Source organism: Pelecanus crispus, chromosome 3 (assembly GCF_030463565.1).
Source record: "Pelecanus crispus isolate bPelCri1 chromosome 3, bPelCri1.pri, whole genome shotgun sequence".
Classification (NCBI taxonomy): Eukaryota; Metazoa; Chordata; class Aves; order Pelecaniformes; family Pelecanidae; genus Pelecanus; species Pelecanus crispus.
In genome coordinates, this window is record NC_134645.1 from 12,195,953 (window position 1) to 12,221,188 (window position 25,236).

The 25,236-nt window shown below is 39.3% G+C and overlaps 1 protein-coding gene across 8 annotated transcripts in view; it reads right to left on the reverse strand.

The window, feature by feature from the left end:
- EHBP1 (EH domain binding protein 1) overlaps window positions 1-25,236 on the reverse strand; it is a 233,093-nt gene that overhangs the window by 141,426 nt on the left and 66,431 nt on the right. For all 8 annotated transcript variants that reach the window (XM_075706824.1, XM_075706821.1, XM_075706820.1 and 5 more), the window contains exon 5: window positions 2,110-2,291. In XM_075706824.1, coding sequence (XP_075562939.1) covers window positions 2,110-2,291 — 182 coding nt within the window. The remainder of the gene's footprint in view (window positions 1-2,109; window positions 2,292-25,236) is intronic.

The window sequence follows — 25,236 nt, forward strand, 5'->3', positions numbered from 1 at the left end:
CCAGTTCCCTCGGCCGCTCCTCATAAGACTTGTTCTCCAGACCCTTCACCAGCTTCATTGCCCTTCTCTGAACACGCTCCAGCACCTCAATGTCTGTCTTGTACTGAGGAGCCCAAAACTGGACACAGTATTCCAGGTGCGGCCTCACCAGTGCCGACTTCCCTGCTCCTGCTGGCCACACTATTCCTGATACAAGCCAGGATGCTGTTGGCCTTCTTGGCCACCTGGGCACACTGCTGGCTCACATTCAGACAGCTCTCAACCAGCACCCCCAGGTCCTTTTCAGCCAGGCAGCTTTCCAGCCACTCTTCCGCAAGCCTGTAACGTTGCATGGGGTTGTTGGGACCAAAGTGCAGGACCCAGCACTTGGCCTTGTTAAACCTCATACAATTGACCTCAGCCCATTGATCCAGCCTGTCCAGATCCCTCTGCAGGGCCTTCCTACCCTCCAGCAGATCGCCACTCCTGCCCAATTTGGTGTCATCTGCAAACTTACTAAGGGCGCACTCAATCCCCTCATCCAGATAGCTGATAAAGATACTAAACAAGACTGGCCCCAAAACTGAGCCCTGGGGAACACCACTGGTGACTGGTTGCCAACTGGATTTAACTCCATCCACCACAACTCTCTGGGTTCAGCCATTCAGCCAGTTTTTTACCCAGCGAAGAATATAGCTGCCTAAGCCATGAGCTGCCAGCTTCTCTAGGAGAATCCTGTGGGAGACGGTGTCAAAGGCTTTACTAAAGCTCAGGTAGATGACATCCACAGCCTTTCCTTCATCCACTAGGCAGGTCACCAGGTCATAAAAGGAGATCAGCTTGGTCAAGCAGGCCCTGTCTTTCATGAACCCATGCTGGCTGGACCTGATCCCCTGGTTAACCTGCACATGCCTGTTGAGCGTACTCGAGACGAACCACTCCATAATCTTCCCCAGTAGATTGTCAGGTCAGGCTGACAGGCCTGTAGTTCCCCGGGTCCTGCTTCCAGCCCTTCTTGTAGATGGGTGTCACACTGGAAAGCCTCCAGTCATCTGGGACCTCCCCTGTTAACCAGGACTGCTAATAAATGATGGAGAGTGGCTTGGCAAGCTCATCCCCCAGCTCCCTCAGTACTCTCGGGTGGATCCCATCCGGCCCCATAGACTTGTGAATGTCCAGGTGGCATAGCAGGTTGTTAACTTGCTTCCTCCTGGATTATGGGGGGTTTATTCTGCTCTCTGTCCCTGTCTTCCAGCTCAGGGGGGCTGAATACCATGGGGATAACTGGTCTGACTATTAAAGACTGAGGCAAAGAAAGCATTAAGCACCTCAGCCTTTTTCTTATCCTTGGTGGCAATGTTCCCCCCCCCCCCCCACCCCACCCCCATCCAATAAAGGATGGAGATTCTTCTTGGCTCTCTTTTTGTTGCTAATGTATTTGTAAAAACATTTTTTATTATCTCTTACAACAGTGGCCAGACTGAGTTCTAGCTGGGCTTTTGCCTTTCTAATTTTCTCTCTGCATGACCTAACGAGATCCCTGTACTCTTCGTGAGTTGCCTGCCCTTTCTTCCAAAAGTGGTAAATTCTCCTTTTTTTCCTGAGTCCCAGCAAAACCTCCCTGTTCAGCCAGGCCGTTCATCTTCCCCGCTGGTTTGTTCACACAATGTTCTTGTGTTCAACCCAGCATCTTACTTCTGACTCCACCCTCTCTCACCTTACAACCGGCTTTGTCCTTCTTTGTGAAATATAAATAGGTGAAATAGAAATAAGTTCTCCTTCCCACAGTTCCCTTGCAGTCTGCTAAGGGTATTGTTGGATGAACACACACATGCACACAAACGTACACTCCTGCTGATTTCAAACCTGTAGATATTTTTAAGCTGCTGTTATTTAAAATGTCTGTAATGGTAGAGGACAAGCCGTTTGTCTCTGAAGAACACAAGACTAAAATCAGAGTAAGAAACAACTTTTACTCAGCTAAGAAACTAAGTATGGCAGGAATGATAGGTATGCTGAAGGACACTCTCAAATTCTGCCATTCTATATAGAAAGAGCTCTTTATCCAAAGAATTCTTTGAAAAGCAGCACAAAGCAGGCTATCTGGTTTAAAAAAACCCAACAACTTACGTGGCTTTTCCTTCCCTCAGGAAAATACAAGATAAAGAGAACTGTAGGGTGGCAGATACCACTTTCTTAGACAAAGGCTTGAATTTTAACTTGACATCTGTCTGTGTAGGCATGGGGCTTGCATATTGCTTCATGTTGATGCTGCTGGTGGCAAGTGCTTTTCTGCGTCCAGACGGAGATTCCTGAAAGCAAAGGAAAAACAAAACTAACATAAAAGGTGCTGTTACACTAAAACCTGCGTGTGCATAAGATGAACCATACACTTATTAAATTTGCATCATTCTTTGTTCAAGTACACAGGCAGCAGGGATTGCTATGGTCCTTTCTAGAGACAGAAACCCATTTCTTAAACTAGGTCAGCCACTAACAGTGGCTCTTTGAATACTTGCTTAGTGCAATGGAAAAAAAATTTTATTCATTGTGATTAGCGGTCTTCCATATGAGATCCTAGGTCTTTAAGGGCTTGAGCTTGTAGTAGCATCCACAGCACACATCCATTTAAGCAAGCGGGAATATATCTCCATTCCTTCTGATAGCAATCTGGACAAGTTTGTCCAAACTTGGACAGTCCTGGACTAGGACTTCCAACCTATGGAAGACACGGGTTTCAATTATGCATATATTTGTTTATGTAAGGGTATGAGGCCATCAAGTTAATATGCTGAACTGCTATCGGCGTTCAATGCTCAAATATAATGCCTGAATATTTTTCAAAGCAATGGTACTTCTCACTAGTGTTGTATACATGTACTATTAAGAGTGACAGGTTTCTGAAATTAAGGTTGACAATGCTTCCAAAAATATCAATAAAAATTTTGCAAGGGAAAAAAATAGAAAGCAAGAAAAGAGAAAGATAAAAGCCTAAGTTGTATTTCAAGATAAAGATGTTGCTCACAGTTTAACAATTCAGACAAATTAATCTAAAATGCATCTAAGAATCTACTCTCTTGTTCCATCTAATATCAGCATCAGCAGCAAAGGAATGATTATATGTAATAAAACTCCAGTAACAAAAATAAAACAAAAAAGCCCTGCCATTAACTCTTTTGAAAAATGTTCTCGCAATCAGACATTTAGTGCAGTTAACAATACGTGTTGAATAAAGAATACTAATTCAACCAAAACATTCAAGCATCCTTTTGCAAAGTACTTAACATTTCCGCCCAGTAGAATAAGTCAGAATGTAATATGTCATCCCCAAAGAATACCCTGTTTAAAAAACTAGCCTTATCTGTCAGATTATGCACAGCAATATTATACAGAACTATTAGTGCATGTAGATACCTTATGAATGAATTTCAAAAATGCATCAAACACTTGAGAAGGATTTAGGCCCTCTCAGAAGAAATACTTAAGAATATGCAAATATTCTCAACTGAATCAAGTTGAACAGATGCGACTATCACAAACAATAAGAGTGCTCTTTCCCTGGCTGCAACTGTCAATCAAAGAGTGAGATTAAGGTCCAAGGTTCTGACAATGTGTAAAATGGGAAGTATGATCAGGGAGTTTCAATTATGACACAGATATGAACAACAATAATCTGTTATTGTACCGTACCTTTAGAATAACTAAACATTACAACTCATTATACCAAATGCAAGATTTACTAGGGCGCCTTTTCCGAAAGCAACGTGAGAGACATGGCACTTCTCTTCTGTGTGTTCTCAAGATAAATGTCAGGAAAGCAGTTTGCATCTTAACAGCAACTTGTTTCATAAAGCTAAATTTCCATTATTCACATTATGGTGTGAAAATGGTGGTCAAGGTGAATAGAAAGGAAGTTTTCTTAAACCTCTTCTAGTTACTTTTTTTAAGTATCTTTAGAGAAATCTGGCACATATAACCGGGTGTGCAAATATTTATGCAACTGGCATGATAAAAAGTACTTGCCAATTATGGTGCATGTGCTTTTCTGCCAAACAGAAAAGGAGCATCAGAAATTACAAAGTAATGAAGGGACAAAGGTCCCTTCCAGCCTGGGCTATGTGATGGTTCTACGATCTAACTTGAATATGCCCTCAACTGCAGTCAGGCCAAAGGAGAACATTGCACCCATGGGCTATAATGACTAGGAGACATTTGTCACATTTTGGACTTGACTCTTTGAATCAGCTGGGATGAGCTTATGCTTGCAGACAAAAACCAATTATACCCTTGTTGTTTTTAAAATCTGTATTATGGTATCAGAGTTACTCTTACTGAAAGGATAGTTAGCAACATAACTCGAATATGTGGAAAGACTCTTCATTTGTTCACTATTCCCGAATTATGCAATTAGGTTTTCCTTTAAAAAAAAAAAGTTTAGGGGGGGCAGTGTGTGTTCCCTTTTTAAAGATGCATGTCTGTTGTCATGTCCTCACTCCCCTTCATCAATGACAACACACAAAAAAATATCAGGTATATCTAGACCCAGTGAGAAACAGACATAGGGAACAAATCACTAACATGGGTACTTGCTTGCAGCCTTCTAGATGAACCTCTGATCAGCCACACCATGCCTGTATTCTGATGTATGCTTCGCAGTTTGACTATGAAAATCACTTCCCAGCAGCTGTAAACATCCCCAATTTAACAAAGACCTAGATTATTTCCTTGTGTAGCTACCAATGCCTTCTCGGTGCTGGCTCACCTGTTACACCCTATGTATTAAAGCAACACACAGACCTCCCACAAGGTCCCTATGAGGTATCATAGCAAACGCAAATATGCTTCAGTGACTGAGAAACAGAAGGTGTATTTGGGGACAGAGCTACTCTCTCTTGTTATAAACAGACCATCTCATCTGATAACATAACTGAGATGCATGTTGTCTTTATCAAAGTAATTTTACTAAAAAAGTCAAAGCGAACAAGCAAAGCCAACCCAGTGGTGAATCTGAAGTGAAGAGAAAGGACAAAACATTAAAATTGCAAGCATCCAAAAGCTGGACATGGACTTCAAGGCAGGAGAATTCTGGAATGCTGTGGAATTACATTTTCACTTAATATCTATTTATTGTATAAACTACCATCTTGCCATTTGCAGTTTCAGATTATCTGGATCAGTAAGAGACCTGAATCAGGAAGAGGTGAAGTTCTCCCAGTGAAGATCATCATCAGCAATTCCTTGTGAAATCTGCTGGGGTTAGCTAGTGTAGAGGAGGAGGGAGACAAGAGTGCAGGCAGCTGTGTGCCAGTACAAAGGGGAGAAGCCAGCCATGTGCAGGAGGATTCTCTTAGCACCAAATATCCTGAGGTGCTGTGAAGAATAAGACATATTTGTCAATCAAGTTCAGTCTTCCTGAGAAAGGAATTCATTTCGTAATCTTTGTGGGCCAAAGACAGAAGTTGACTTTTCAGGTTCCAACTGCCTATAAAAATCCAAAACTGTAAATTTATCATATTTAAAAAATAAGAAAAACAAAAATAGTCTCTGATCTTTCAAGTTTTACTTTCCTTAACATGTGAGTTTAAGTACATCCTCCTACTCTCCCAGAAAATTGTGTTCGAAGTGTTGCAATGTTTTCTCCTTTTAAGCTTTATAGGCTTGGCCTTTCATGATTTTAGCTATATAAGTGGAGGGGAAGAAACTTCTTTTTTGCCCCTGAGAAGGATATTCTCAAGGTGCTTAGGTCCATGACTGATTTCACAATGGATTATGTTTTAAGAGATGGTTTTAAATGTCAGAACATTCTCATAACCACTTCTTACAAAGGTTGTAACTTTTTCTTCAAAAAAATCGTACATGCTTTGTATAATACAATCTGAGTTATCCCAGAACCACAGAGAAATTTTTGTGCAAAAGAACAAATAATTTTTAATCATCAAAGACAAAATATTCCAAGAGAAACATATATGAGTAGGGTATACAGGAACAGCTTCAGCAGCAGGCTAGAATGAGTTATTTCAAACAGAAGCGCACTTTGGTAAGATATAAATATATAATGTCCATTTAATAGTTAAAGTCTGATCTGGTGTTACTTGTGTCTCATATGAGCTCATGGAGTTTTGTGGAAGGTAAAGCAGGAATCCCAAAGCAAATATTTTAATTGCTCAACTTTTCTGATTTTAACTATATAATCAAAGTTTAAAATGCGTAAGGCTCAATCATCCCTCCAGGTATTTTACATACATGTGACTGCCAGAGTTGCCACATCATGTTTTGTGAAAGGGCACATGGAAAAATCAATTTTGACATCACAAGAGGGAAACAATCCATGTGATAATAAAAAGAGGTGACAAAATACTCCACAACACTTAACTATCAAGATGGAGTTCATTCTGTAAAAAAAAAAACCAGTAATTTGCAATCTCTTTACTTCTTAAGAAAGGCAATGCACTATGCAAATAAAATCAACTATGTTATTTTGAACACCACAGAAAGATAGAAGATAACCCACAATGCTGGTAAAATACGAATACCTCTAGGTTAGCTTCCAGCTCAAACATACTACCATGTTTGAGAATGGGCACTCTTTCGCTCATAAGGTAATATGTGGAATACTGGTTAACAATCTTTTTTTGTTGTTTCATGTTTGCTACTGTATAGTTCTAGCAAGAGAAGCAGCATACTGGAAAAAAAGGAATTCTTTTAGAAATCACCAATAAATGATTAAAAAAAACCTAGTTGGTATGTTAGCAGGAACTACTGATGCCTATCTTCTTGCATAACAGAATAATGGCTGTGCTGGGTTGACCAAAGGCTCGGAGAAACCTGTATATTATTTACAAAGTATATTGTTTACAAAGTGATCATTATAAGTTACTTAAAGAAGAGTGAAAATCACACATAAACATACAGCAATACTTCTCCAGAATACTCTCCTGTGTTGGGGAATTTCTGCTCTTATATTCTATGCTTTTATGCCTTTCTCTCACAAGCAGCTCCATCCCCCTTGACTCACTCCTCTTACCAGTTCCCTTAGTCACCATATACACCATGTTTCGGGTTAAAAAAAACCATCCGTGCACTACACCAAGCTTTTATCAGCTATTCACAACCGGGGAAGCAGCAGGATGTGGTGTGTACCTGGCTCTGCACTACACCAAGGGGCTGGTTGATACTTGTGTATCCTGGTACTTTAGGAAATCTAGCAAAATAGTAAAAATCTGGACTTAAAAAAAAACAAAACCAAAACCAAAAAACCCCACCCCAAAAAACACACCCAAGCAAAACAAAACAAAAAAGCTCAAAGATAGCAAAACAAAAATGAATATAGAAAAGCAGAAGACATCCTAATAACTTAGAGTACTTTGATTTCAGAATTCAAACAAAGAAATAAGTAGAGCAAGTAATACTATGTATCTCAATAGAAGGTGCATTCTTTTTTAGTATATAAGAGTACTAGTAGTAATGAATTTAGGTAGCTCCCAATTTCTAAGTACACTGTATGTGTTTGTACGGACTTTAAAAGCATTGTCATCTCAGACACCAGCAGAGGTGCAATTTACTGGTGCCATTACTGGTGTGGCTGTTTCTAAACCAGCTTCTGGCCTTTGACGTGGCATCAGGACACATGGTTTAGGAGCTAGCATGGGTATCTGAATGCAACATGCAAGTCAAGTGGAACCTACTCCAAAGAGAGACAAAATCCTGCTTGTTTTCAAGTTAATCAGAGGCCACATAGCTGCAACTAGTGCAGAGCCAGGCTGGGATGAGCTCTCACTGCATGGGAGCACCTTGCACTAAGCTCTGTCAAAGCCAGAAGACCTATAGTACATACACAGACATACATTGCAGACAGGGATTCAAATAGCCATAGATGGGTTTTCAAGGAGCAGTCCCCAACACTATGCCTGTACAGCATTTTAAGTTACTTCCACAAGCCCTCAAACTACCATCATATTATGAGTTTTGGGGGAGAGAAGGGAAAATTAACACTGGCCAAACAGCAGTCAGTTCAAATGAAACCAATGAAGCTTGATTTACTGTCACAGCTACAGGACCAGACTCACTTATCACACAGATGTCTGTCTTTTCCATACTGCAACCATGCATCATTCTCTTCCTCATGACTGAGTGGTTCAGACATTCTAAAAGTTACTATATAGTAAGTGCCACCCTTACATAAAGATCTGCCCAACGTAAAGGATCTACATAGACTAATCTCTTTCTACAAGGAGAATAATGTGAAGCAATACTACGATGCACTAGTCTTTTCTAGGAATCATCCCCATCTTTCCCTACTAAAGCAGACCTTTTACAGCAAATAGGACTAAATTGCTCTGACAAAGGAACTAAGACCAGATAATCTGTACCACATATGCAAAACAAACAGCCCATTTTTACCTGGAAGATGATGATCACAGATGACAGACAGTCAAGTCACACTATGAAACAGTGCCCAACTCTCTTCCGAATGAAGCAAGTCAAAAGATTAATACCTCCATATGAAACGTTTGAACTCAGACTCTTAGTTTAAAGGAGATGCAAATAATGCAATAATGCAAATTTCATGCAGCCTTCTTTCCTTAAAAATGTATTTTTAATGACCTTGTGTCCTGTAATTGCCAACTGCCTGGTAAGTCTTCTTCAAGGCTAATACAAGAAATACAAATAAATAAGAAACAGCTTTGTATTTTCTGTTAAACTGGCTTCACACTCCTAGAGTTACACAGAATCAAAATATTGGCCAGGTTTTGTTCACAGGGTACATTCCTCTGGGTCATTTGGCTGGGGAAAGTGTCCCTCCATGGAAAACAGCAGAATATATTTTACTTCTCCACACCTGAACTCAGCTTGCTTATACAGACCTTCAACCCCTGCTGCACTGCAGTCTTTAATCCCCGAGACTCAACTTCTCTCCTTTTGAAACACACGCATTGAGAAAACACAGTAAAATATTTCCATCCAGCAGAAACTAGATTAAAAAGTACTGTACTTAATTATTTAGATACTAAATGGTCCTTCTCCATCTCTAATAGAAATATATTAAGTGATGCATAAGGACTGTACAAACATCATCCAAAAAAGACCTAACTGGGGAAGACAACAAGTTTCCTAATTGGATATTGTTATTTTGTCAAAAGAAACAATGAATTTTGACTATCTTTCTCCCAGAAAAGGAAGACGTACAGCATAATATTTTTAGAGGCTGCCTTTTCACGTTTTATAAAAGCAAATGCCAAAAAGCCCACAAAGATATGCAGATTTTAAAAAGGAGCATTCTGCTGCACACTTGGATATAAAATAATTAGACAAACCAATTTTTCTAGCTGTAAAAACCCATTGAGAAGAACAAGTTTTGAGGATTTCACTTTCCTTTTCCGTCAGAATTAAATGGAGAACCTTTTGAAGGAAAACTCTCTTCTGGCACAAACCCCACCACCCCTACAGTCACCACACACCGCAGGAGAGGAAATCGGAAAGTTCCCCCTCTCCCGACACTGGATGCCAGCCCCGCCAGCTGACTCGCCAGCTCTTGCTTAGATGAAAAGATCACTGCTTCACCAGCAGAGCAAAATGGATCACTACAGAATTTAATTTGTGAGAGTATACAGCAATTAAATGCTAAAATAGACAAGCTACAGGGAGCTCTCTCAACTGAAGAGAGTAAATTAGAAACTATGTCAGTTAAAATAATTTAGACAGTCGGATGGGAGATTTTGAGGACCGAATGCAGGCAGCACGATCTGCGCTGAAAACTTGTTTAAAAGCAAATAATGGTTCAAGGTATCCAGAACATTATTAAGAATTAGGATGCATTTGAATGGAGAATTTAATGTTTAAAAAATTCTGCACATACCAGAAAAGCCTGAGCCCTAGACTGGGAAATAAATCAAAAATATGTAAGTGTTGAAACAGCTACACTTGATTTTATTTTATATTTATTTGTGATGCTCACGAAGTGACCATTGTCCTTGCCAGACTGGGTCAAATTATTTATCATATTGGTAATATCTTAGGTTTAGGCTAAAAAGCCACTTCAAAAACACCAACATGATGGTTTTTATAGCACATACAGATTAATGAATCATTATATTGGAAGCATAACACACTGTTTCTTACTCAGCACCAGTGGAGACAATACTTTCAGTAAGCAAAAAAAAAAACCAATATCCTACTACAGCTACTGTCTTCTTATGGTCTGCTTTTAGGACAGCCCCACGAGATTTCACTAGCACCCTGAGAGACTGAGGTATGCAGTGAATGATTCTTTCTGACCAAAAATCATACCTGTGGGTGTGCTCAAGTAACCTGCTGTGGGTAACAACAGACCATTCATCTTCACAGATTAATCCTTCGCATTCACAGTCTCTGGAAATCTCCAGAGATTAACATCAGATAGGAAGTTCAGAAAGTGAAATGATACCTAATAAATTGAGGTAACTAATCTACACTATGTAATCTACCACCAAGAAAATTTGGAGGTCCTGTTTTGCTAACAAAAATACTATTAAGCTTCTTAGACAACTACTGGACAGATGGCAAAAAATGTGCATGACCAAAATTTTAGTCAAGCAATTTATTAGTAGACCATGTGTATGAGACAGGTATCCCCTTCTAAAGTGGGTTTGATGCTTACTAAGGGCAATAGAAAAAATTTTACAGGTGAGCTGGACAATTTTAATAAGTAGCAGAGAACTACTGAACCTTGCAAAAGATATGGTGTGGGTAACTGCTTTATGTGTCCATTTAAAAAAGTCTTAATTGCTTTCTCCTGTTTAGTAAAACAGGAACACTTCCTGAACGCTGTCCCAGAGAAGGATGCAATAAGATTGATAACTGATGTTCAGAAACATTTGCTCTAGTAGTTGCAGCCTTTTTCCTCCTTGCTCTTTCAGATCACATCCTCTAGAGATGCTGTGCAAGCTTCTTTTTTCTATTGATGACAGGTTTAAATTTAGTGTTAGATGTCTTCAGTCACCTGCTAAACTCTGTCTGTCCTTATGCTCTGTGCAAACATTACTGTAGCTTTGTAAAGTACATGAATTTTTGCCTGTGTTTGCAGAGATACAGCTTGTGTTGTACTGTTCGGGAGCCCTGGAATACTTGGCTATCCCATATCACTTAGCAGAGACAAAAATCACATCCTTTCCTGCAATACCTAGATCCCAATGTGCTGAGCTCAGTAGCACCCTAACATTGCCTGGTGTTCTGCTTCCCTTTTGCAGCTGTTTGCTCTCTCCTGTTGGGATCATTGCATGGTAGGAACTGTCTGGTCTTTTCCTGGCCCCAAATGCTATAGCAGCCAGTTACATGACTATCTCCCTTGGGCCTGCTAAGGTACATGGTGCAGCTATGTGCCAATCTGCGTGTATTACTACATAAATCAGTAGCAAGCAAAACCCATTGAGATGAAATGATTTTTAGACAGCAAAGACTGTAAGTCCTACTGTAACTCCCATACAGAATTTTAATTTTGCCATGGACACAGGACACAAGCTTACAGGGGCTCGGCCGAAGTTGGCAGAGAAACTTATTATTATGAACTGGCTGTTTAAATCCTCAAACCTTTGCTCTCAAAGGAGCAGACTGAAAGAAGTCTGGGCTTGAGCTACTGCTGACACATAGCAGGTGAGGCTGGCTGTTGGGAAAGGGGCTGCATGCAGGGCTGGCAGTTTGGCAGAAAATAACAGTCCTTCATTTTCTGTGAGCTGTGTGCTGCTGAGCTGGATCCTTCACAGTGTGCTGTCCATCTCAGAGCAACTCCTGCAAGTCCGCTTTGGCTGGGCACTTCCAAACAGTATTCCCCCTGGTTTGGGTTTATTTTTTTCTCTGCTTTTGAAGAGTTCATTGTATAACTGTATAGTATTTCTGTAGAGTTATCTTCAAAACAAAGTAGAAATACAGATAATTTACCTAATGCTAGAAGGGGAGAAACAGCAGAGGATAAAGTTGGTTCCTAAATTTTTAGCTGAAACGGGAGTAAGAAACACCTATTATGTGACACCTCCTCCTTCCAGGGGAGGAGAGTGGAGCTGACTTGATATCCATTACTTTATTTACTGCTCAGCAACTCATAACTCCACATTTTCCTGTGTATTAACTAAAGGGACTTATGGGTTGTTTTCTGGTTTTTGCTTTTGTTTTTAAATAAGAGGCAATACCTGTTATAAAAACTAGATTTAAGCTCACCTACTAATGCCTGGCACTTCAGCTCTAATTTGCCTGGCAGGAAGTCTCCATTTTTATGATTCACTCTATTGCTCACCTGCTCTATACAGAAGTATCCCATGAACGGTGCTACTGAACCTTCAAATAGTTACACAAGAGAGATGTCCAATTAGTGATCCCCAACAGAAGACAGTCTTCAGCAGAAAAAATAAATGTTCTCTTTAAAAAGCGGGTAAACTAGTTACCTACTTACTGTTTGTTTCAGATGTGAAAAGCCCTTGTGTTGCTTGCAGTTTCTTTTCTTTTTCCATTCTACGTTCTAAATTTGCTTATTCTCTCTTGGTGTCACTTCAAGACAAAGACCCAGAATCTTTCACGTTAAAAAGGTGGGTTTGAAATAATACCTCAAGCTAAGCAGTGAATATTTAACATGAGTTCAATATAATATTAAGAACAGTTGTTGAAAGGTCTATGACTCCATACATCAGTTGTGCCTACCTGCAAGCCGCCTTCTGAGGAAACAAATGCCATGCAGGAAGACACACATGATGCAGACCCAGAATTAACTCCAGATTATTTAAGCAGACTCGCAAATGTAAACACATTATTCAGCTCCTTTGTAATCACCAACAAGGAAGCAAGTTTGATGTAACACTCATTAAAGAAGAAACAAGGTCAAAAGATGAACTGCTCCAGCGACCTTATATACTTTCATTCACCTTTCCAGAAAATACTATATTTTAAGATGGCATATAACACTGTCTAGATTTAATTACATAGCATAGATAAAATCTGTTTAAATGGGTTTTATAAAATACCAGTGTGTCATCAATCAGTTGTTATTATCTGAGGATAACTTCCATAGAGTGAATGCACAATACTAAATGACATAAAATTTGCAAGGCTTATGACACAGAAATGGCATCAAGATAAGATTTTATAACTTTTATGTTCTATTGTTTCTGTACTGGAAGTTGGACCTTAACGTGAAAAGCACAGAATGAATGGATGCATGGTCTGTAATGTCTGATGGCTGTGTGCTGAGCAGTGATGCTCACACAGTGACAGTTCTCCTTGTCAGAACCAGAGCCCTTGGGTCAAATTATTTATCATATTGGTAATATCTTAGGTTTAGGCTAAAAAGCCACTTCAAAAAAAACCCGAGCATGATGTTATTCAAAGTTAACGTCCCAGTTATTATTGGAGCACCAATGTATCTCCATTATTAAATTAATGATTGTGCTTTTTTAATTCTCTTCCCTCTTGCTCACAACTTCACTTTAAGCATGTGCCAAGACCACCAAAATACATAATCCCAAGAGGGTATAACGCAGTTGGAAAAGTCCCCCAAACTACAGAGAAATTATTGGACCTGCTGGTGCTTCTCCCTCTCTCTCCTTCCCTCTCACTGTATTTCCCAGCTACCACCCTGGAGGACACGTTGCAAGACCACCATAACTCTTACAGCTCCATGGCCGTGACACCCATCACAAAATTCACGCTGGAAAAGCTGGCTCTTCAAGAAAGTGTCTTCATACAATCATACAGTTCTCTTGCCCGTGCCACTTTATTACTATTTCTTTTATCCAAACCTACAGCTCACTATCAGGGACAAAAACTTGGTGAGACAACTTTAATATGCAAATCTACTCCAGGCTGTTATCTAAGAGCAGTGTGGTTTGCAAGTGATGGTTCCTGCATGCAGCACTCCCATCTACAGAGCAAAGGAAGGAAAAAAAAAAAAAAAAAAAAAACTGAATCAATGGATCTAGCCAATGCCGTACTGCTGACGTGCAAGTTGAATCTGACATATGTGGGAAGAAGCAGGGGGCAAAGGGTAGGTATATAACCAGGGTAAAAGGGAGGTAGCTGAAAATTAAGATCTGTGTGAAGCTAGAATAGGGGCATGCTCGTGCATGTAAGACATCTCAGCTGTCACACCCTATGCACACACAAAAGCAAGAATAGTGTATGGTGAAGGTGTAGTTACTTATTTTATATACAACATAATCTACATTTTAGCAGCAAGGACAAACGGAAAGCATTCCAAAATGCAGCTCTGCAATAAATATAAACCTCAACTTTTTAAAAGTCCTTCCATTCCTCCAAATTGGTTTCAATCAGGGAAACAGCTATATGGATTTCTCCTAACTTTGCACTTAAAGCAAAATTCACCTCAAGGCTGACAAGCATAAAAAATTTCAGTCCAATGGGTGATTTTTTTTTTTTAAAGCTGCAATAGCCTGAAAACAGGGGCTTGTAATGAAGCTGCCCCATCAACCATAACCACACTGTCACTAGAGCAACACAATCATATTGCCTGTGCAAAGAAGCAATACATTTAACATTTGCTTTGCTGTGTATTATCTATTAGCTGAGTTTGTCATGGAGATATGTGGCAGTTCCTGCAATACTTATGAATATATGGCAAGGCATACAAGAACCCATCCATGTCTGCATCAGCACAGGTTTGTCATCTTATATTTTGGCAAACAACTTAAAAAAAATCCTCCTTTCTCTTATCTTAGGTTTCTGTTAAATGCTGTTACTATCAAAAAATAGAAGTCGTCCCAGGCAAACACCTCAGATCTCCCCATTGCTATTCACTATTACTAATACACATTACATGTTCAATTCTCCCTTGCTGCTTCTATGAAAAAGCTCTTGTCAAAAACAGATTTCATTTTTTCTGTGTATGCACAAATTAGTTATGGATGATTAACAAAGCATTCATTCTTTTATTTGCTTTGGCTGAGACTTGATCTGTGTTACATTCATGTGAGGGAAGCACTTCGTTTTATGTTGATTAAATATGAAACACTGTACTGTTGATAAAGAGAGTTGTGTTCAGGGCTGCATATTATACTGACAAAAGATGTGTGTTCTTAGGCTAACATTTTCTTAAACAAGTTTTTCCAGATTTTTAATTGCAAAAAACTTGATACACCATTTTTTTTCCTCTCACCAAGTACTGGGCAGTAAGAGCTTTATGTCCCAAAGCAATGTGCTGCAGTTGTAAAAAGCAGCAATAATTATTGCAAATTTAACACAATCAAAAGGAATTTTCCAATTCTGCCCCACAGTTTGATTTCTTTAAACATAACTTGTGTTATAAAACTTATCCAAAAAAAGACTGCAAAACTAAGTAGGACAGGCTGCAAATCATAATTACAGGATTCTTCTCCTATTACATGAAAAATATAATGAAAATGAAGATGCATTGGAGAAGTCTTATGGAAACTTATAGCCAGTTGTAACCGAGAGTTTGGCCCTGATCTGGTGTTACTGACTCCAGCTGTCACCAGATAACATGTGCATAAATGCTCATCTATAAGGCCCATAAATCCTCCATGTCCATTAAACAGTGATACAGTAACACCAGAAAGGATGCACTTCAGTTCAGGAAGGTATTTAAGTGCATGCCTGACTTCAAGCATATGATCTACTTGTAATTAAATTAAGTTAAAGAAAGCCATGCGATTAAGCACCTTGTTAAATCTGGGAACAAATTATTAGCCCTTATAAAACAGGAGATTCTATCTCAGGGTTTATGGCACATGAAAACAAACACGTGCGCGTGCACATACACACACACAGAGTATTATGCATACTTTTGCAAGAGGGGATTTATTTTTAGCATAACTGTGCAGCAGTAAGCACAGTTCTTACTCAGGTTAGGAGGAGGTCTGGCCACAATGACTTCTAAGCCACAAATCTCGTCCAGGCAATGTGGTAACATTCTTTTGTACACTTCTAACAAAAATCAATGGTATTGCACCTTAAGAAAACCCCTGCTAACATTTGTGTCACAAAAATAAGTCTATTAAGTGTCTTTCTTAAACATCACCAAAACCAAAGCATGTTTTATCTTACTACCTAGGAGAGAGAGCCCTACCATAATGTGAGACAGCAAACAGCCCAAACCAAGGGAAATTTGATGCAAGTTGGGTTTAGAAAGGATGGCTAGTGCTCCACAAAGGTGGTAATTTCTTGGGGCATCCCTGAAATACCACAGTGCTGGATGAGGGGAGAAGATGGAAAGCTCGTTTTGATCCAAGCAGGCTACTGCATGGTCTCTGAGCAGCAGGTCTCTGCTCCCTGCGAAGGGACGTGGTTGTTAGCTGGCAGCTGTTTGAAGTACCCAAGACCCATCTGGAGGAAGGTCCCTCCAGTGCTGATACACGGCAGGTAGGGCAAGAAAGGACCAGCGAAGGCAACCAGGCCCATCTGGAGGAGCCATGCTGCGGTGCAACTTGTGAGCTCCTGCAGGGCACAAGAAGCATTAGGGCTCCCAGAAACACCCATTTCTCCTCATCTCCCTCATCCAGAGCAGAAGCACAAGATAACAACTCCTACCTGATGCTGCAGCCGATCAGATGGTGTTTGACTCCTAACTTATCTCCTACCTGCATCCCACTTTTCCAGCCACATGCTCCTGCTTCGCACCAGCCCTGGCACTTTGCTGGCTCTTCTTTCATAACCCAGTTCCTCTCACTAAACCAGCAGAAAACTCATCCAGAAAAAACCTCCACAATGTTTTCGGCTGGGTCAGGGAGACGAATGAGCTCTCCAAAAGCCAGGTGACTACCAGCATCGGTGCACTGAAGGGGCAGCAGCACAAAGCGGAGAGCAGAGAGGAAGGAGCAAGAAACCACCCATTTTGACAGCAGCAAACTGAGAATGGTTCAGTCATCCCCTGTGGTTGCATTTTCAGGCTCCCCCGTATTTTATGGAGATTTACTCTTCCTGTTCCAGCCTGTGTGTATTTGGCTCCCTGTCCTTGCAGATAGAGGATAGTTGAAGAGAAACAAAGTTGGGTTTTGGGGGGTGTTTTTTTTGTTTGTTTTGGTTTGTTTTTTTTTAAATGTTGCCCCAAAAGATTTTTTTCTTTGCTTCAGGTCACATAAGAGCACACAAAAGGACAAAGCGATAAATGCTCACATGTACTTTCCACTGTCTGGAATGAGGCCAGAGACATCTAAGTAGTGTACTCTGTTCTCTTCCACTCCCTCCCAGAAATTATGGACTTTCTCCTCTGCAGCCAATTTCCTCCTCCATCTCTGTCTGGGCCCAAGCTTCAACTACTACAAAACAATGTTCCCCTGTTTCTCTCCCAGGCCCATTCTCTGTGTATCTACACCAGGCTCTCTGAGCCCTCCCAAATCTTTAAAGCTTTACGTTTACAGATCCAGGACAAAAACCTGTTCTCTCTGCTCCGATTCTAGGAAAATTCCACTCTCTCCCCATTTGTATATGAAGACAGCTGCACTCATTTTCTTAAGGTTCAGCCACTCCACAGTCTTAAGGAGCTGCCATTCCTGAGGTTATCAGTACGTTATTAGACCTACTCAAATATACCTGACACAATCATATAGCTGACTCCAAAAATACAGAAATATTTCATAGCACAGAGTCTTCCTAATCTAAGCCTGAAACTTGAAATGGCATTGGCAAGTCAAACAGCAAGTATGCCACATATTATCCAGCTTCCCATTTATTTATAACATCTACATACATTATTAGACTTGCACAAATTATTATTCACAAAAATAAGTGTTACAAAGTAAATATAATTTTCAGATAATATGTTTCTATACATTCTTTTGAAATATGTTATTCTCCACATTCCAGCTACATCAGGAACACTCCTGGAGTGTTACAGGCAGAAGTACTGTCAATGTTTCTAAAGCTCCCCTAGAAACAAGTTAACATGTGTACAAAAAACAAAGACATTGCTAATGGTTTACTTATTAACATATCATGTTGCCATCTAAAACAAATACAGGAATAAATTAATAAATACAGAGTCTCTCTAATGAAAATATTTTCTTCTCTACTTCTTGGCTGTGAGGTTAACCTAACTCATGGAATTGAAAAAATTCTCAATGTTAATTAACTTAATATTTGATCCATCCATACTTAAAAATATTCCACAATAAAAGGAAATAGGGGGGAAAAAAGCCAACAAAAAAAGGCAAAACATAAGCAGACTTAAATCTTGTAATTATTGTAACATAAAAACACTTCCAAGACATCTGCATTAATCAATTATCAGAAAGTAGTGCTTCAGTTCCAGGTAGTTAGCAACTGCACTTATATAATAGTACAGGGAGCCTGCTGTTTTGGCAAAACTAGAGCAGGAAAAAAAGAAACTAAAATGCATATTGTACATGTGACCTACAGGACTTGGATTATTACCTCTAAGCTTATTAAGAGTAAAAGCTGTCAGTCAGACCACCCCACAACCAGGGAGGAAAACTAAGATTACTCAGCAGTAAAAGGCATAAAAAGGAGACGTGTATTATCAGAACGGACGAAGGCAGAGAGAGTGAACCACAGACCTGCTTCAGCTATCTAGAGCGGTAATTGGCTCACAAGAGTGACTACCACGTTAAGGCATTATCATTATCTAGCTCACATAACTGGAAATTCACGCTCTGTTCTTTAAATTGGCTTAACCAGCAGCATCTGCAGCACTTTAATTAATTACAGCAATTGGCATACCTTAAAAGTAGATGCACAGATCTGAAATTATAATGCCCTGTGAGTAATAATTGCAAGCCAGCGTTAATCCAGATCTATCCTAAACAAAACCAAGGGTACACTGTTGTGCTTCAACTGCACAGAAAACAAGCTTCAATGTAGTAATTATTATTGTCTGTCCAGGTTCACCAGCAAATACTACAATTCTGAGTGACACTTTACATTCAATTAGCTCGGGAATGCAGAAGCTTACAATGTGCACAACAAAAATCTGTTCAGGTTTGATGTTGTCAAGTCAAAATTTGGTCAGGCACTTAAACTTGGGTTTCCTCCGAAAGATAAATGCGAAGTTAAAATCGTAAGAGAGGCTGATTACCACAATTTATTTTTAGTACATTCCTTACGAAGAAATATAGAAGCCACAGTAAGCTCAGAACAAAGTTTTGTTGATAGCCATTAGCTTTGCCTCAGTAAAAAAATCCACACAGACACTGTACACAAACGTGTATTTTTTTCCTGATATTTGCAGCTCTAAAATACAGTAGAATTACTTTAAAAAAAATCAGAAACAAGAAGCTAAAGAAGCCTTTTGTTCTTTTTACATACAGCAATTCAAAAATCTTTACTTAGAAAAAAATAATTTTTAAAAGCTTGACAGTGAAATCCATGTACACATCCTGGACACTTTTAAAAGCTTAACAGACCTTTTCATACCATTTCCAGCCAGAACGCAAAACACCACTATCAAGATTTGTTGTGACTTGCTTCTGTACAATTTCTGGTTTAAAGACAGATTTTATGTTTGTTTAATTATCACCATGCTGCAAAACAGGACACAAGAATCTTAATCAAGTGTCTCATATGTAATGGAAGTGTAAATAAACAAACACATAAATAGCTCGGTGTTACTAAATTGATCAAATCTGATCCTCAAATTCATACATAATTCAGGGTCTAAACACCCGGTATAAAGGTTATTACCAAACCAAATTGGAACCCCTCGTTTATCAAACACAAATTTTATCTTTCACTGCAGTGTGAAAGAATGAAACATAACTGCCTTGATTCTAGTAAACATGTAGTAGTTTTGAACATATTTTTACCCAAAAAATCTCCACAGCTATAGACTCAACTAAGGTATGACTAGTTTGAAGTTGCAAAAACTTTAACCGTCTAATACAAATAGATGTTACAGCACAAAATATGCCTTTGTGTAATTTTGTCCAACACTGATTTTCTGAAAGCACGCCTGTTTTCAGTCTAACATACAGAACTAACAAGGAGACACAACATCAGCAAAGAAGTGAGTGCAAGCCCGAACAGCTAAAATACCAAGGCTGATGCAGCAGCAAAAACCCGAAATAGCAATCTGATGTAGCAACTCACACCACAAAGACAGGCAAAAGGCAGTCAGAGGAGAAAAACACCTTCTTCTAAAGCAGCAAAACTCTGGTGACAGTGCTTATAACTTCTGTGCCTAGTGTGTTTGGGCTGTGCAGACAGTGGTGAAGCTTCACTGGTATGTGTAATTTTAAGACATGAGTATCTGTGCTCAGATATACTCTGATAACATGTTTTTCTAGGTTGCACAGAAAACAACTGCATGCACAAATAACCAGCTGCACACTCAATGGAATCACATTTATCTCCTCAGTATCCACTTATAAATATTAATCTAGAAAATAGATGTGCTACTAAGGCACCAGCCTCTAAAGAAAAAAGGCCACAGTGCAGGAAAAACATAAAACAAAATAATAATCCTGATCTAACACTGATACTTATTCCACACAGACACTCGTTTCTGATGGAGAGGGATCACAAGTGCACAATACAAGTTATTCGTTGACTAAATACCATCACAAAATGCTACGATATAAAGGTTGGAAGGATTAACACAAAAGGTCCCACTCCAAGACAAATGTCTCCTTCATAGTTCAGTTCACAGCCATCATGGCTGCTCAGTCAGGCCTACGATTCCAAAATGCTGGGTATATACCTGCTAACCAAACACACCAAAGACTTTCAAAATCTCTTGTTGATACTGGCATATTTTTAGAGAAGACTTTGATTACCACCACGCTGAAAGAAACTTTTTAAACATGGGAAGATCACCAAACAGTTTCCACTTCAAGTCTCAGCACCTTCTGAAACAACTTCTATAGAGGAATTACGAATTTGCCAGGCTGGCCGGGTTTACACTCCACTTCCTCCCTTCTTGTCCTTCAGTCTTTCACCTTTCCCAAGCAAAAAATGCAAGACTTGCAACAAAAAAAACCCCTATTTTTAAGTATTTTGTATTTGCAAATGCCTCTCACAATTTAATTGTACATTTATATACAGGCCACTTTTAAAAATAAACACAGAGAATTTATTAGCATGCACTAAAACATGCTAAGTTTTGCCGTAACAATAAAATTACATGGTGATTTTCAAACAAGCCGTAAGTACTAGGGGAACAAAAAGTGCAATTCATATTTCTAAATATATCTTTGACTTCAAATAGTCATCTCTAATAATTACGCTGTTTCACACATTCCTACATTTCAGAAACTACCTGGGCTGTGTTTATCTTATCCTAATTCCATTTTCTGAACATACTGGATCTTTTACTTTCAGTAACAGACTACAGTATGAAATACTAAGATTTCTAAAGGAGAAAGGGCTGAATTTTATTGCAGAATATTTTATCCTTACTGGGACAGTAATTTTTCTACTCCCTCTACTGGCATACTTTAAAAGCAAGGAAAGAAAAATGTGAAGGGCGTTACAGCTTGTAAAACATAGTGAGAAAATATTTTTTGTAACCTACAAATAATTGTTCATACAACTTGGCAAAACATTTATCTCAAATCCTGGGGATTTTAAGCCATCAGCAAATTTTTGGTAGATTTCTTTGTTGTAAAAATTAACTGAGCACCTCAAAATAAACATCCCAGACCACTTTGTGTTACAATTACTACCAAGCAGTCCCATCACGTGTCACTGCTCAGATCAAAACAGATCACTCCCTAAAACTTACCATATGGCTAGTAAAAGACCTTAAGAGCGATCTATGGAATATAACTCTACAGGATTACCACAGGTCTACAGAAATGAGCAAAAACATCCTGAGCTTAACGAGTTGCTACTTAAATGTTAGACAGTGCTCTGTGAAGCATTTTATATTAAAATTGGATAGTTCTAGACATCACACATACAAGAAGTATTGTTTGACACAGTGCCATTTTGATGATAAATTGCAATCTACAGCTCAAATAATTCTACCCAGGGATTAACATTTCAGAGGCTGAGCCAGAGATTATGTGTGTGGATCTTGAATTTCATCATCTCCCTTCGGCACAATAGCTTATTATTCCTTTTTTCATCTATTCTCTCATGAAGGGTCAGGAAAGCTTAGCCTTGCTGTTTCATTCATTTCATCTCTACATTAACCAGATACCTTGCAGTCTTTAGTTCTTACATGTTATTCCATTACAAATACTACAGCTACACTGCACTATGCTACAGCTAATGAGGTATGTACCAAATCAAAGGGTGCCATCAAGTGGTTATAGCACACTACCAGCATTATGCAAAGTTAGTGTTCTGCAAGGGGTTTCACCAGGACACACTACACAGGGTGGATTAAACTCTGCCATAATTTAAAATTTTCAGAAAAATTCAGATGCTGAGAGGCATGGTCCCACACAATGTCATTTCCTTCCTTTTAAATTATAAAGCTCAGCCTAACAGCTGGCACCACCACACAGGAGACATCCCTGTCTCTCACCATATGGGTCAGCAGGCTCCAGGATTGTTTCGGCCATTGCATGCTCAGCTACTCATCACTGTGCACCAGAGGACAAGTTAAGAGCCTTAATAACCTCTGAAAAGCCTCCAAACTAGCAATGAAACAAGAAGGGTGCTGTAGGGTGGGGATTGCACAGAAGACAGGGAGAATAAATACAATTACTTGTGCCACCACACCCAGTTTCAAATCAAACTGAGTTACAGATTACTCGTTAATATATACTCATACTGAATTTGAACACAATGTGCGAGCTCTTCCCTGCAATGATAGCAGTGAGTATCTTTGGCATTACTCAGCAATTTGAAGTAAAGATGACTTGATAGATCGTTCTCCAGCACAATCTGACCCAAACAATTGGCTTTCCCAGATTAAATACTCCATAGCCAAAATCCATTTAATATTTAACCATTTTCTTCTAATCCATATACTCTCAGCCCATTACTCCAACTCAGCTTTGCCAGTCAGGTAAAAACCAACCAACCAAAACCAAACTAAAACCCACTTTCTAGTGCACTGAGACAGATTTTTCCAATGAAAAAGAATGGTACATTTCGAAAAACTGTGGCAACTTTGCTACTGTAGGAAAGAAGTTTTACACATGCCATGGGACCCAGAGGAGTTTTGCTTGGTGGGGATGACATGAGAATGAAGATTACCCAGTTGTGTCTCACCAGATCATGGCCATCCACACCATGACTTCCAGAAACTCAGCTGTCACTTAAAATAACACTTTCAATCTTGCACTTGAAGAAAATATCAAGAAAACGCGATTCGAATGTAACTGATGAAGATAGACATGACTCTCCATTTCTGAAAGGGTTTGGCTCCAAAGTATACAAAGCTGAACAGCCATGACCACACCAGCAAAACCACCAACTTTTTAAGGACAAAACTTCAACTGTATTTTTCCTGTGGTAGTGACATGAGTCCATGCTCAAGAAATGCTCAAGGCAAATGAGGTCTGAATTCTTCTGAGACTGTTCCTATCTACCCGAAGACTACCAGCAATGTTCCCACATCTGGACTGTCTACACAACCTGCCACCAGCTCAGGCAACCACTGATAATTTGGGATGCCTACCACAGCTGCTCTGAGGAAGCATGCATTTACAATGCACAAGCGTTAAGACCAATAATGAATTCTCACCAACTGCAAAGCAACACTCCTGTGTGGTGGACCAAAGACAAATGGAATTTGTAATGCAGAAAGAGGTTAGCCCTTCAAATTCCCCACGTTCTCCCTCATAACCGACTTCATGCTTCCCACGTTCCCCTTACACTTGCTAACTTTAGTAGGTCAGCCAAATTCCCGATTCCGCAATACAGATCCTTCACAGGAAACATGTCCACAAGCTTCCAAAGACTGAACTAAAGGTAGGAGAAAAAACCTTAAGGAATTACCAATAACCAACTGAAAAGATGCTAAGCTAATTCCCAAAGTAGTGCACAATATCTAAGAGTCACAGAAATAAATAAATAAATAAATAAATAAAAGAGAGAAAGAGCTTGGTTTCCATGAAGCAGCAGAGGGCTGCTTCATCCAAAGGGGAGACTGAAGAGAAGGGATGCAGAGGTAGTGATGGAGTAGGCTGCATTAAAGCCAGAACTATTTCACCAATTCCAGGTGAAAGACCCAAATTTTTCCACAGATCTTGAATATCCTTCAAGATAATACCCTTCCCCAACAGCATCCATACTAGTTATTTATGCAGTCTATTTATTTAATACCTCAAGTCCTTCCTAATAAATGAGTTTCTTTGGTTATAATATATAATTAAAGTTACATAATATGAATTAAAACTAATTATGGGGAAGATTTATACAGATGATTCACAGAACAACAAGCACATAAACTTTATACTAATTCTTTGCTGACAGATTTTTTAGGGTTATTTTCCAAATACTCCATTTTGTCCTTTCATTGACAAATATATAGAAAAAATCCTCCCTAATTCATCACACTCCTTCCTGTGGCTGCTTCTGGAAGCAAGCACCCAATGCCTCTATCATTCAGGGTTTTGGCACCTACCAGAGCTACTTCTACAAGAGTGTTTCCCTCGCTTTTATTCCACTTTGGCCCAGCTACAGCTCATTGTCTCTGCTCCTGTTTTCCCTGCTGCCCACCTTACCTGACCATACAGTCTCCCTTGGTCTCACCTTTCTCTTACAGACAACAGTTCCTTATGCAGCAACATTAGCTATTTCTTGGGTCTAGTGCTTCTCATTTTCAGGGAAACGACATTAAAGGACAGAGAAAACCAGAAGAGTAGGGTTGGGGGGAAGGGGAACAACAAAACAACCCTGGGGTTGGGAAGAGAGGTGAAAAGGTCTAAGATTTTGTCAGAAACAGATTTCAATGACAGTTGATTTCTGTGGTGTTTCTTGTATTCTTTTCTGAATTTATTTAGCCCTTAAATGTGGAAAGCACTGACAAATCCCTCATTCCAAGTAACTTCTCACTCTTCATCAGAAAAAATGCAAATATAATTAATTTCCATTTCAGGGATCTACTTTACAGACAAAATTAAGAGACATAATGCTTCACGTAATTTTCAACATTACTTCTGATTTGGTGAATATTGTATGTGTTCTTTGACTTTTGTGCTGTGCCTTCCTGCAACTGGTGACTGTTTTGTGGACCTTTTTTTGCTTTAGGGAACAAAGCTTTAGAGAGTTTCCCATGTCTTATCCCTTCCTGATCAAAATGCTCTTATGGTATAAATCATTAAAACTATGTGCAAAAACTGAGAGCCTTTAAAGAAAATCTCTGAAAACTAGTAAGTTTGTTTATTTATAGCAAGCAAAGCCCTCAGAGCC